Genomic DNA, 12645 nt, shown 5'->3' with positions numbered 1-12645 from the left:
TGAACTACTGGATAAGGAACGAGATTCATCAATGAGGGGAGATGTTGAACAATTCAGAATTATGAAAAATCTGGACTCTTTTTTTAATTTTGTTCAGAAATGCGGGGAAACAATCGTTGGAATGGTTTGAATGGTTGAAGAGTGTGGAGATTAGAAAATGTGGAAAATGGAAAATATTGAAATGTTTCATATGTTTAAAAATGTTGAAAAAATAGGTTGAACAGTTTAAAGTTGCATATTGTACATTGATTTTTTTTCTTTTGGACAAATGTAGTGGTGAAGATGAGCTGAATAGTTGAAACGTGAGAAAAAAATTTGGATATTACAGGTAAAAGCATGAAAAATTAGGTGTTGCTTTTTTTTTTAACTTTTATGTAGAATATGACGCTGCATAGTAATTGATTGCCATTCTGGTTCCCATTCATCTGTCGGTCAGGAGCAAGGCTCCCAATTTTCCAGAGTAATTGTATTGACAAAATCCATTATTCAATCCATCATTACACTCTCCTGCATATGACATTCCTGGCTTTAAGGACCTTTTTTAATGCACATTACAAATAGCATTTTCTCTTGCATTGAGCTATCAGAAATCTGGTTGATCATTGCATGATCTAATGCTTTAAACATTTCCCTTCACTAGAAAAAGTCAACCTTCGCCTGAGGAAAAACATGTAATGAACATGTATTAAAATGTGTTTGACATACTGTATTCCAACAACTTGTTTAACCATTTCTTTGTTAAGACTTATGCCAATACGTGTGAGGATTGTTGTCTTATCTGTCAAAGTGTGTTGCTCCTCCATTTGCATTCAAAAAAGTCGATTTAAAAACCGTGATTTAAAATGCTTAAATTTGACCTGTTTACTAACTACAAATGAACAAATACAACATTTACCTAATCTTATTTCAAAGCTGCATGGTGGAGTACTGGTCATGATTTTGGTCACCATTTTGTCAAACTGAAGCACTGTCAGGAATGTGAATAAACACTGTTGTTTTGGTGATTGTGATTTATTCTCAAGAGCATCCCAATCATTTCATGTATTGTCATTTTTCACCTATAACGTTGCAAAGTTTATAAGACATTCACAACATTTAAGATTGCAACCTTTTGCCATGTACAAAAGCCTTCATCATCTCTTCCCACTTTATCTTCATTTTTACACACTTTCATTTTCTCTTCCTATTTACCAAAAAGCACAAACTCATAAACGTGTGTGTCTTTGGGGAGGGATCCATCCATCTTCCGGACACCAAATTCAATTCATCTGGGAGTGGTGGGGGTTGAGGGCCATGTCACCTCGCCTTCTCAATCGGGACCATCTGCACACGCTTCCCAGTTTGAATAAGTGGCAGCACGTGCTTTTGATCAACACACACATATTGGGATTAATTGCACATATTTATTTGGGCCAAAAGTACTACAAAACATACAACTGTATATTAGCAGGTAATGTATATATAGTTATTTTTTTAAATAACTAACAGGTACTGTGAAAAAAGCATTTTTTTTACATTGTTTTTACCGTGAAGCCCTACTAGAAAGGTACAGACAAAATTAAAAAAGGCAAGTGCAGTTTTGAGTAAAAAAAAAAAAATCAATATATCAATAAAAAGTAAGTATTATTATTTAATGAGAGGCATATTTTATCTTTTACTCATAACTATACTTCTCTTTCTTTCTTCCTTTCTTTGGAACCTGTCTAGTAGGGATTCATATTAACAAAACTGATAAAAGGTGTGTCAGAGAAAATTACCTCTAAGGCAAAGGACCGATGCTTTATTTTAAAACAAACAAAAAAAGCAACTTGAAACGTTGGAAAAAAAGAGACAAAAAGAACATAAGAAATGAGTGGAGGTTGTGAAGGATAGCAAAAAAATGTTTGTGGCGGAAGCAAGGACATGGCAGAAAAAATCCGCTTTGGGCTCATGATAAAAGGAAGCAAATTTTAAAATTGGCTTTGTTGAAAGGAAAAAAGTCAGAACGGAAGATAGGAGTGAAGAAAGGAAAGAGGAAAAATTTATGTCTGAGGTGGACAGAAGAAAGGAAGGCCAAAAAGCAGTTTTACGCAAGGGATGACACAGAATTTAAAAAGCTGACAGAAGAAAGCAAGAATTGAAGGAAAATTACTATATGACTGAGGTGGAAGGAAGGAAGGAAGGAAGGAAGGAAGGAAGGAAGGAAGGAAGGAAGGAAGGAAGGAAGGAAGGAAGGAAGGAAGGAAGGAAGGAAGGAAGGAAGCAAGGAAGGAAGGAAGGAAGGAAGGAGGGAACGAAGGAAGGAAGGAAGGAAAATTATGTCTGAGGTGAAATGGAGAAAGGGAGTAAAAAGAGTTGTATAAAAGGAGAAACAGAAAAGTGGATTTAAGTTAAGTCAGAAAGTATGTAAAGGAGGATACATGAATTGGGTTGGAAGGAAGCGAGGACAGATAGAAGAAATGTAAGAAAAGTGAAGAAGTTCACAAAGGAAGGAGGAGGTCTGAACGTTTGGTAGAAAGTATATTTTGTCAAAGGAAAGATGAAAGAAAATATAGTATGAAACCCAATTGGCTGTAATATAAAAAATCAATTAATGAATGATACAATGAAGGAAAAGGTACCTTAGGAAAACTGCAATTGAAAAGATTTTTCATCCTGCAACACAGTAGAAGTTCCTGGCGTCAAGAGGGAGAGCTCCTTGCAAATGTCACAGGAAGTAATTTAACGAGTTCTAGAACCACTAAAGCTGTAATAGCCAAATAACACCACATGGTGACGCGCTAATCTTACACAAAACAGAGACGTCATACAGTACAGTACTTGTCTAATACTTGACAAAACCAGCATTTTCTAATGTAATGCAAACATTCTGTTGAGAATATTTTGAATGTGGCTTCTGTATCACTGTGAGTACATAAGCACAGCTTCAGATTTTGTAAATATGAGCGTATAATGAGCATAAGAATTTGTTACAATCACAATTGGTTACAACACTTTCATCTCTGACAGGCTTTATTTGGATCTCCAAGGGGTTGGAGAGGGGTCATACAAAAGTCATGCCCTCTATTGTGTTCTGGAGGGCATGAGTCCTAAGATTGTGTGCGAGTGTTGGGGTGGGGGGCGTTGAAAGGAAGACAAAATATTGATTTATTTTATACACATCCACCTCATTATTGCTAGGGGCATCTGTTGCCGTGTGTGTGTTTGTGTGTGTGTGTGTTTGTGTGTGTGTGTGTGTGCGTGTGTGTGTGTGCGTGTGCGTGCGTGTGTGTGTGTTGTGTGCGTGCGTGTGTGCACGCGGGTATGTTCGAGTGCACAAGTGAGTGTCTGCGTGCGCAGTGTTGGGAGTAATGCATTACAAAAGTAATATAATCACAGTAATGCATTACTTTTTACTGTAACGTGGCAGTGTAATATATTGCATACAAAAAATAGTCAAGTTGTAGTAAAATTGAGAGTAAAGTAATGCATTACATTGCATTTTTAGCCTGAAAATTGTGGGTTTTTTTAACCTTCCAAATTTGACAAAAAAAACTCAAGATTGGAGGAGAATGGAGTCTGGGGCAAAATGTTTATTTGCTGATCTACTACAGCTGTGATGAAACGGCAGGTTGAATATGGACAATATGCACACAAGAAGGACATGACGGGTTGTTCGTTCCTGTACGCTCTGCAATTGGCCTCCAACCAGATGGATGTATGGATGTATGTGACCACTGACATTACGTCAAAGTTTTCCTGACTCTACGATGCAGTAAAGAATATGGACAATATGGACACAAGAAGGACATGTCGGGTTGTTCGTCCCTGTATGCTCTGCAATTGGCCTCCAACCAGATGGATGTATGGATGTATGTGACCACTGACATTACGTCAAAGTTTTCCTGACTCTACGATGACAGTAAAGCCCGTCATTGAAGGATTCAGTTTAATATTTGGATGATTGCATACTTAAAAAAAAAAAAAGCAATTGCATGTTGAATTCGGTGGATGCGATGCTCTCGCATCATTTCGTTTCGTTCATTTCGTTTTTGGACACAAATCTTCCAGGCGATCACTTCACGACCCGTTTGAGCTCGCGACCGCCCACCAGCGGCCGACCGCCTCAGTACACCCCAGCAGTGCTGCAAGCCACCGCCGCTGAACATTCCAAACTCGCGGCGTGACCCCCCTGCTGTTAGCAAGGGCTGCTTCCCTACTGTACCCCAACTGTTTTACAACCTTTGGATGTCAAGTCAACCTCAGGAATGATATTGTTCGCCACAACAGGTGAGCTTCACTTCAACAACGCTGCGGTCCACGTATGTGATGAGCTAATTAATTAGCAAGTTAGCTCAGTGGTGTGTGAAGGTGTCAGTGTTAGTCTAATGCACTGTCGGCATTTCCGTAGACGACATGAATTCAAATGTGTGTGTTAGCTGCATAGGTCGTTCATATGTGGAAAGTTACATGATTGTTTCGAAGAAAAGACACGCCTTTGTCATCTACCTGTATGATTTTTACAAGACTGACGCACTAACCAAAGCCGAGTCCAGCGTACTTATTATTGCTCTGCAGCTTCGACATGTCACATTGTTATAATAGTATCAATGTATTTATTTTTAAGGTGGTTTTCATTCATGTTGTACAATGAACGCGATCGTTTTCCCACTGCTTCAGCACTCAGCTGTTAAAAGTGTAAGCAGCGCGAGGATACATGATAGCAGTATTAGGGCTGAAATGCAACTGGCGGAGTGATCTATACTCTATGTTCACTATACTGTAGTAGCGTTGTGCGGACTTGACTGTATATGCAGCATCGCAATGTGAATAAATAATTATACATGAAGTGACATGTAGCAGGTATAACAGATAGTCAAAATGAAAGAAAATTTGACAATATGCTGTAATAATGGTTTTTTGTTGTCTTTTTTTGGATGTGAGGGAGTGGGGGTGAAGACAAGTTGTGCCTCACCAAGGAAACACCAAACTTGAGAGTGGAATGCAAATTATCGAGACTTGAGTTTAACTAAAAACATGCACTCATCCATTATTCAGTATAGCCAAAGCCATAAATTGCTTAATGATGCAGGTAGGATTAAAAAAAAAAAAACAAAAAAAAAAAACCTTGTTCTTGTCTTGTTCACGCTAGCTCATTTCAGGAATGTCATTAATTGTTCTGCTGACAGGCTCACAGTGGCTGTCTATTAAGTTTTTGTATGCAAAAGTAACGCCTTCAATTATTAACTTTAATTAATAATTGTATAAATGTATATACAGTATCATATGACTCTGGTGAGGATGAGCTGAGTCATAATGCTTTTGAGAGTTTTGACTTTTTAATTGATGACATCAGCCATACTTTATTGGACTGTGAGATAACAGTGGTGTAGAGGTGGGTGCAAATCTTGTGTTGTCTTTCAAGTTTCCCCAGTTACTGTTGTAAAAAATCAAGTCAAGTCCCCAATAAACTTCAACAAGTCAAGTCAAGTAGGCACTTGCATTAAGCAAGTCGTAAATCAAGCCAAGTCCGACTTACATGCTTCAACTTTGATTTAACTTTGTGCTATTTGTTTCTTATCGCGAACAAGGTGATTTTCACATTGTCATATACATTTCATATTGTTTCATTTCTACAGAAGAAAGAGTTTGTTACCTCCTGTTCTGACTGCAGTACCTCTCTGTATATTCACTTGTGTATATAAAGCATGTGGGTATGGATACAGTAAGGAATATTTACTGGTCATACATTAATACCGATATTCAGTGGGTTTTTTTTGGATGTGTTTTTAATCTAACTGTCTAAGTGATCAATCACAAACTGTTACCTTCAGAGAACTACTCATTTAAAATTTAGATGAACTTTGTAAGAGATGGGTGCTCCTTAAATTTTGGTCTGAAATGAAACAAAAATACGTGAAAGTTTCTCATTTTTACTATCTTTACGTTTTGGAAAACTGAATTTAGTGTAAATAGTTTGGGAGCTATTTACAAACACAACAAAACCCCTTTACTAACAAAGTCAATCTGAAAAGTTGTTCAGTATTCATATGCTCAAAAACATTGAAAGTTGAAGGTTTTTTTTTTTTTTAGGCCAACATCTTCCTTTTTACATAAAATAAATATCAGCTCGAAATATTGGTTGTTGGTGCCTTGGTTACTAATAAATAATCAGTATCTGTATCAACCTGAAAAAATGTATGTCTAATACTGTATTTACTGTTCACAGCTTGAAATTCCGACTGTTTAGACAATTTTCTGATAATCAGTGTCTCTAAATGACTGATTAAAACAATTAAATATTATTTGCAAATCAAAGTTGTCATTCTACTGATTGTTGAACTTCAAATATGTAAAGTTTGTTTAGAGGCTGGCTGCAGATGAAGCCCAAGTGGAAGTTCAATTCAGTGCCTTTCAGGAATGCCAGTAAAACTCCACAGCAGTAATAACGCTCATTTGCTCTGCCATGAACATCAACAAGCAAACATGTGACACGATATTCTCCTCGTGCTGCCACTTGTCTCGTGACCTCATCTGCAATGGGGCTTTGATGTTTGCTAGAAGGAAGTCACTATTTTGCAGAGGCACTTTCTGTAATAAGGCAGCTGCAAGTCAACTGGTCATGTTTGCTAGTACGTAATGCAGTAAAAACACTTGATGTCCTAATCCAATTAAAAGATAACAGATGAATGACTTTCTTGAAAGTAAGGTTCAAAATTTGAAACACAACAGACCATCCATAATTCGGTCGTGACTACAGCCTGTTGTGCCATGTCAAGTTTAGGGGCTTTAATGGTGTGGTTAGCAGGACCTCCTCGCAGTTCAGAGTCTCAAGTTCAATTCCAGCTTCATTCAGCCTCCCTGTGTGGAGTTTGCATGTTCTCCCCGTGCCCGTGGGGATTCTCTCAGGGCACTCGGGCTTCCGGCCATTCGTCCGTCCTTAGGGGTGGGAATATTTGGCTGTCTCACAATTCGATTCAGATTTTGGGGTCCCCGACTCAATTCAAAATCCATTTTCCATGCCGAAACGATTTGATTCAATTCAATTAAAAATGATTTCTACTTTAATTTATAGAAGTGCAAAGAATCATCATACTTGCTTTTCAAGACAGAATAAGAAAGGAGAAATTGTATTTTTTTGGTTTTTGTATTTAATAAGTTTTGTTTGAAGATGTGTAAGGAACATGCCGTTTTCCACAAAAATAGCATGTGGACAACTGCTATTTTTTTAATCTAGCTATAACCGATACAGCTGTTAGTGCGTAAAATAAGATTAAAATAAAACAACTATAGAACAAGATACATTGTTATTTTATATGAATTATTTTTTTTTGTCTCTAGTGGGCGGCCATGACTGCCCCAAACTAGGTCTTAACACAAACATCAAAACCAATGTAAACCATAACAACATCTCAATGGCATATCGCTAAACCTATCTCTGACCGCAAGTTCATGTCGTCACTATTTGTATTCAGCATTTTCAGGTCAGTAAGCAACGATGTATGTTGGCCCAGCGGCTTGTGCAGAAGCAGATTTTCCCAACAGCCCCAGGAGATCAATTATTTTCTATTTGCATCTGTTTTCTAATGACCCATACTAAATTTTGTCACTGTGCATATGGAAGTATATTAACTTTGTTAAACATTACAGTCTTTCGCTGAACTGACTTCTGTCGCCATTCTTTACAGTACAGTTAAAAGGCAGGACAAATTTGGATTCATTGATTTTGTGTAAATGGGCATAGTGTTGTAAACATTGCAGAAAATATGATTAATACTTATTTATAAAAGAATAACTGTCACTATTGAATATTTTTTGTAAATGATTATTCTATGGGGCGGCTTGTTGATACAGTGGTTAGCACGTTCACCTCACAAATTTATTTACTCACAGTGATATAGTTATTTATTTTCAAAGTAAGGCAGTAGTGAAGTAAAGCAGTGTTTAGAAATATCTTATTTTGATTAGACATAAATTAATTTGTTTTGAAGGAGGATTCTTAAAATCAATAAATGATGTTTAGAGGTTGAAATCAAAGGGTTTGAGCAATTTTAAGTTAAGTTAGTAAATGATTACGCAATTACTAAAATTGTCGTCAATTTGATAATTGATTAGTTGTTGATTAATGGATTCATTTTGATAGTTCTAGCTGATAGGGTTGGGCGATATGGACCCAAAATAAAATTTTGATTATTTTTTCAAGTCATTCTAGACGATTATAAATTGAATCAATTTTAATGTAAACCTAACTCTAAGTAATACGCCCCAACAATTTTGTACTTAAATGTTTGATTTATTTAAAAAAATATATGCAGTATATATTTACAAAACACCCAGTCAACAATAAAGCAGATTGACTTTAAATCAGTTTTAGCAGACTTAGCATAACTTATGCAAAAATTAACTATTCATAGTCTGTCGATAACTCGTTTAAATTCAACAATTATGTACAGTATTCAGTAACCAGAGTAAACATGCCTTGTTTTTTGTTTGTTTGTTTTCTTCCAGCTCAGTTGACTGGAAATAAGTATAAATGTTGTTGCCTACAAAAAGTCCCTGGAATCTGCACCCCAGCTAACTTGTGACTGAGCAGTTTGTGGATTGTCAGCCATTCAGGATGACGTGAAAAGAAGACAAATGGACTTTTTGGCTGTGTTAAAGAACTGAATACGCCTTTGTGGGGAAAAAGAAAATAGTTTTCTGCAAGCCAGTAGAATTCCAGTGTCCTTTGATTCAAGTTGAGATTGGACGAGTTGTAGCACTAGCAGTCAGTGAGTTGGGTGTTTTAAAATGAATTGAAAGAACAGTTTTTTCCAACATTGTCTGAGTGTCATGCCAGAAGACATACCAACAGACCACCCATGAAGTCCCTCACAGCTGCCACAATGCCATGCTTCTTCTTAGAAGTGGGTCATTGTGAACTTGATGTATTTTTGAACAGAGTAATTGCAACGTGTAATTGTGAAAACAACAATGTTTTCCAGTCGGGAAAAAAATGCTCAGGCATTTTCACGGAACCTTCAGGGCACCTCAGCCAGTGCCACAATAAGCCATAAATCTTTGCATTCTGCTGGAAGCATGACCAGTAAGTTTCAGTGGAAGTTTCCAGCGATGAGGTAGTGCGGCTTGTCGGGAGTGTGAAAAACCTAAGTTCAAATCTTAGCTGTTGTTTTTTTCTTTTTTTGTCAGACATTGTTTGTCCTGTGCTTTTATTTTTCGGTTCAAGGTGAACATGCACATGCATTGGAATGTGATTTTTATCAAGCTCAATTCTCATTTAGTGTAGCTTTTTTTTTTCTTTGCCTGCTTGTATATTTCACTTTGACATTTGTATTCATGCCAAAAGCAGTTCAAAAGTTGTGTGTATGCAGGTGTACATACTGCTCAAGAATTTTTCATTTACAGATCAAAGGCCATCTTTTCAACTTTTACTCCAAGCTAAGCTGTTCTTGGTGCACCGTGTTCTTTCCTGCACCGCGTATTCTCACTTTGAAACAGTTGAGTGACTTGGTGCCAAACCAAGATGACTTTAATTGACCTGGTCACCTGCCAGGGCTCACACATGCACTGACTGTATAGACACAGATAGTTTGTGATGTTTTTTTTTTTTTTAATGAGAATCGTTTTTTTGATAGGTTAGTAAATGTCCAAATGACAATTAGTCGTGAGCATTGGATGATAAGTGCTACAGGTTGATGGTGTATATTCATAGGTGAGATGGTGAAACTTGAATATGGGAGTTTTTAAAATGCGGTCCTTTCGACCTTGAAGATCATAAAGTGAGGATTTGATGTTTAGTTTGTGGTGATGCTTTTTTGTATTGACACTATTATAACGCTATTATACAGTGCATTAGACTCATTTGTTATGCTCTATCTCTGTCTGTGTCCTGAAAACCGAAATATGGTTGCATATGTGTGTTTTCAGAGTGCGTTTGAGAATTTGGTGTGTTTTGCATGACTTCTTTGAAAGGGGGTCGTGACAACAATGAGAAGGTAATAAATCAGTCACATGCCTCCAGTTTCTACTCATGGGCTTTGGGCCTTTGGCATTTCCATGACATTTCAAAATATTACACAGAGACGATATGTGTTTGTTTTTTGTTTTTTTTAATTGATGTTCTTCCTTGTAGCTATAATGTCTCATCCATGACCGTGTCCAATAACTGTGTGCTACTCTGCGAAAAAATGTACTGGCAAGTTGGCAACACTCGGGCTGCTTTCACATTGCTGTACTCCCCTTAACTATTCAGGGAATTGTTCTGTTTGCACTGTTTCTTAATGACATTCCAGGCATATGGTGAAATGTATCAATAACTGTTTTAAGTGGCTTGCTAGTTGCTATCTTTTCATAGCACATTACGCTGCACTACAGTGTACACTAAAACTTTGTACGCTCCTTGAAAATTAATTATACCACCCTAAATGGCTGGGCAATAAATCAAATTAAATCTATTAGTTTGTCATTTTATGAATCAGAATCAAAATGAGATATTTTATCTTGTATTTTTCCTCTGAATTACTGTTTCATTTTATTTTATTTATTGTTTTGTTAGTAACCAATTTAATATGTTTTTTTTGTTTTGGTTATGTAAAAACAATCCATCCATCCATTTCTAATGGATTTTCTAATTTCAGCCATTTGTCTTATTTTCTTCTTCTACTTTTAGAGTGGTGTACATCTGTGGTTCTCTACATTTTTTAAATGATGTGAAATATCTTTTCAACTGAGTACCTCCTAACTAGCCTAAAGCATTTTTGGATGGGAGGGAGACTTAAAACAACTGTGCCACCTATATAATTTATTAAACTTTGGAACTATGTTTGTAGTGGTGTCTCTGGGTGTATTTCATTGAGAAACTCCAGCTTATAGCTCATATACAGATACAACAGCATCCAAAAGCTGTATCAATAGTTCCTTTAAAAACAGGGATAATCAACAATGTTATGCAAAGGACTAACTAGGTAGCAATATGTACCATATTTTAATGAACTTAATTGAAACTTAATTGGAAAAAAAACTGTTAAGAAAAAGCTATTAAATTAGATTTGCTACTTCCTTAATAAGAAACCCTATTCAAATCTCATTTACATCCTGGGGGGAAACCACCGTTTGAGAACCACTTTTTTAAGGTATAACGTACACAATTGACCTAAATATGGCATTCACTTCACATTAAAGATTTTGCTGCATTCTTTGGTTATAGTTATTGGTTATGTCGTGACATTGGTGTTAGTTGTATTTAATATATTTTGTGAAGAGTGAAGTTTTATATTGTGATGATATATGATGACGTGGCCATTGAGTTTTCTGTTCCTGAGATGAAACGACACACAAGTCGCCAAACAGCTGCTGGAATTCACTCCTGGTTTTTGTCACATTATAATCGCAAGCCTTTTTTATGTTCGCTCAAACCAGGTTGGCGTTTCCCTGCCTCAGGGTACATTTCCAAGCTGACCGTTTGAGCAAGACAACTACACTTTGCCTCTCTGAGGACAGGACAGACAGTCCAGCTGAATCGCAGCACAGTGTTGCCATGGACACGGAATCAACCTACTCTGGATATTCCTACCACTCTGGCCGCTCAAGGGGTTCCCATCGGCACGGGTAAGAAGGAATCCTCCCTATCTTTAATGTTGAGCCGTGATTGGAGCTGCTATCACTGACTATGTGTGTCACCGCAGCCCTGCTTGATGGGTCTAATTTCTGATGGCTCTGCAGATACAATTGTTGTCTAAGGTGAAAGAGAGAGCACTTTTTCTGATATCTACAGTTAAAACTAAACTCTAATATTTATTCACATTGTACATTAAAGCAGTGGGTGGCAGAAAAAGGGCAAATCAAAATGCTTTCGGAGGTTTTAGATGTGATCGGCCAGTTGTTCAATCATTATTGTATTGCATCTTGTATATATAATTGGGGGTGGATCTTGAAACACTGCAGTTTTTACCCGGTCAAGTCTTTATTTATGAACCTTGCTTTGTTAACAATCGCTTTGTACGTGCAAAGCTTCCCGTTCCTTCACAACTCTCCTGCTTTCAATATCAGGAATGTCGTCATGCTGGAATGGAAGCTAGCGACAGTATGGCTCGGTATTTGTAAGGGTTTCATTAAGTCATAATCTTTTATTGGCATTTTTTCCTCTCAGTTGTACACACTAGAGGAGGGCACTTACAAGTGTCTGTGAAGAAGGTCACGCATTTGTTGCCTTGCTTAAGGGCACCACAGCAGTGTATGTGTTTTGGGGTCTTCACAGTGTCAGCTGGTGTTTTTATCCATTAGGCCACGGCTTCCTGACTCTGGGGATGCCTTCAAGCAATTGGCAAGAAATTTGCAATGGAACATTGAAGGATTCCCTTCAAGGTGCTTTTCCTTCTCCACCTTTTTTCACATGCCAAATGTACCGCCTGGTGACTAATTTGAGAGGAATAAAGTGTTGCCTTTGAAACCTTTGGCATAGTTGACAGAAGGTAAACTTTATACATCACCAAAGGGTGCCGTGTAGGAGGCATCTTCTATCGCTGTTGTCTAATTACACTCTCAGGAACAGACGTGTAATGTAATTTAACACATACACACCAATACCATATTTATTTACTTCAGATACACCTTACATCTCTAATCTGTTTGTTTGCAGAGAAAAAACATAACTCAATCTGGTGACCCCGTGGTTGTGTCGGCTGCTAA

At 37.3% G+C, this 12645-nt stretch overlaps 1 protein-coding gene across 1 annotated transcript in view; it reads left to right on the top strand.

The window, feature by feature from the left end:
• The first annotated feature begins 4100 nt into the window (after positions 1-4100).
• LOC148427445 (vang-like protein 1) overlaps positions 4101-12645 on the top strand; it is a 31401-nt gene continuing 22856 nt past the window's right edge. The window contains exons 1-2 of the mRNA XM_088405793.1: positions 4101-4248; positions 11377-11565. Of these exons, the coding sequence (XP_088261919.1) occupies positions 11495-11565 (71 nt within the window). The 5' untranslated portion in view covers positions 4101-4248; positions 11377-11494. The remainder of the gene's footprint in view (positions 4249-11376; positions 11566-12645) is intronic.

The sequence above is a fragment of the Hippichthys cyanospilos genome, chromosome 2, assembly GCF_059441005.1.
Source record: "Hippichthys cyanospilos isolate Australia breed blue-spotted pipefish chromosome 2, RoL_Hcya_1.0, whole genome shotgun sequence".
NCBI lineage: Eukaryota > Metazoa > Chordata > Actinopteri > Syngnathiformes > Syngnathidae > Hippichthys > Hippichthys cyanospilos.
The sequence above is the reverse complement of the archived record's forward strand: the minus strand, read 5'-3'. Positions and strand labels throughout refer to the sequence as shown.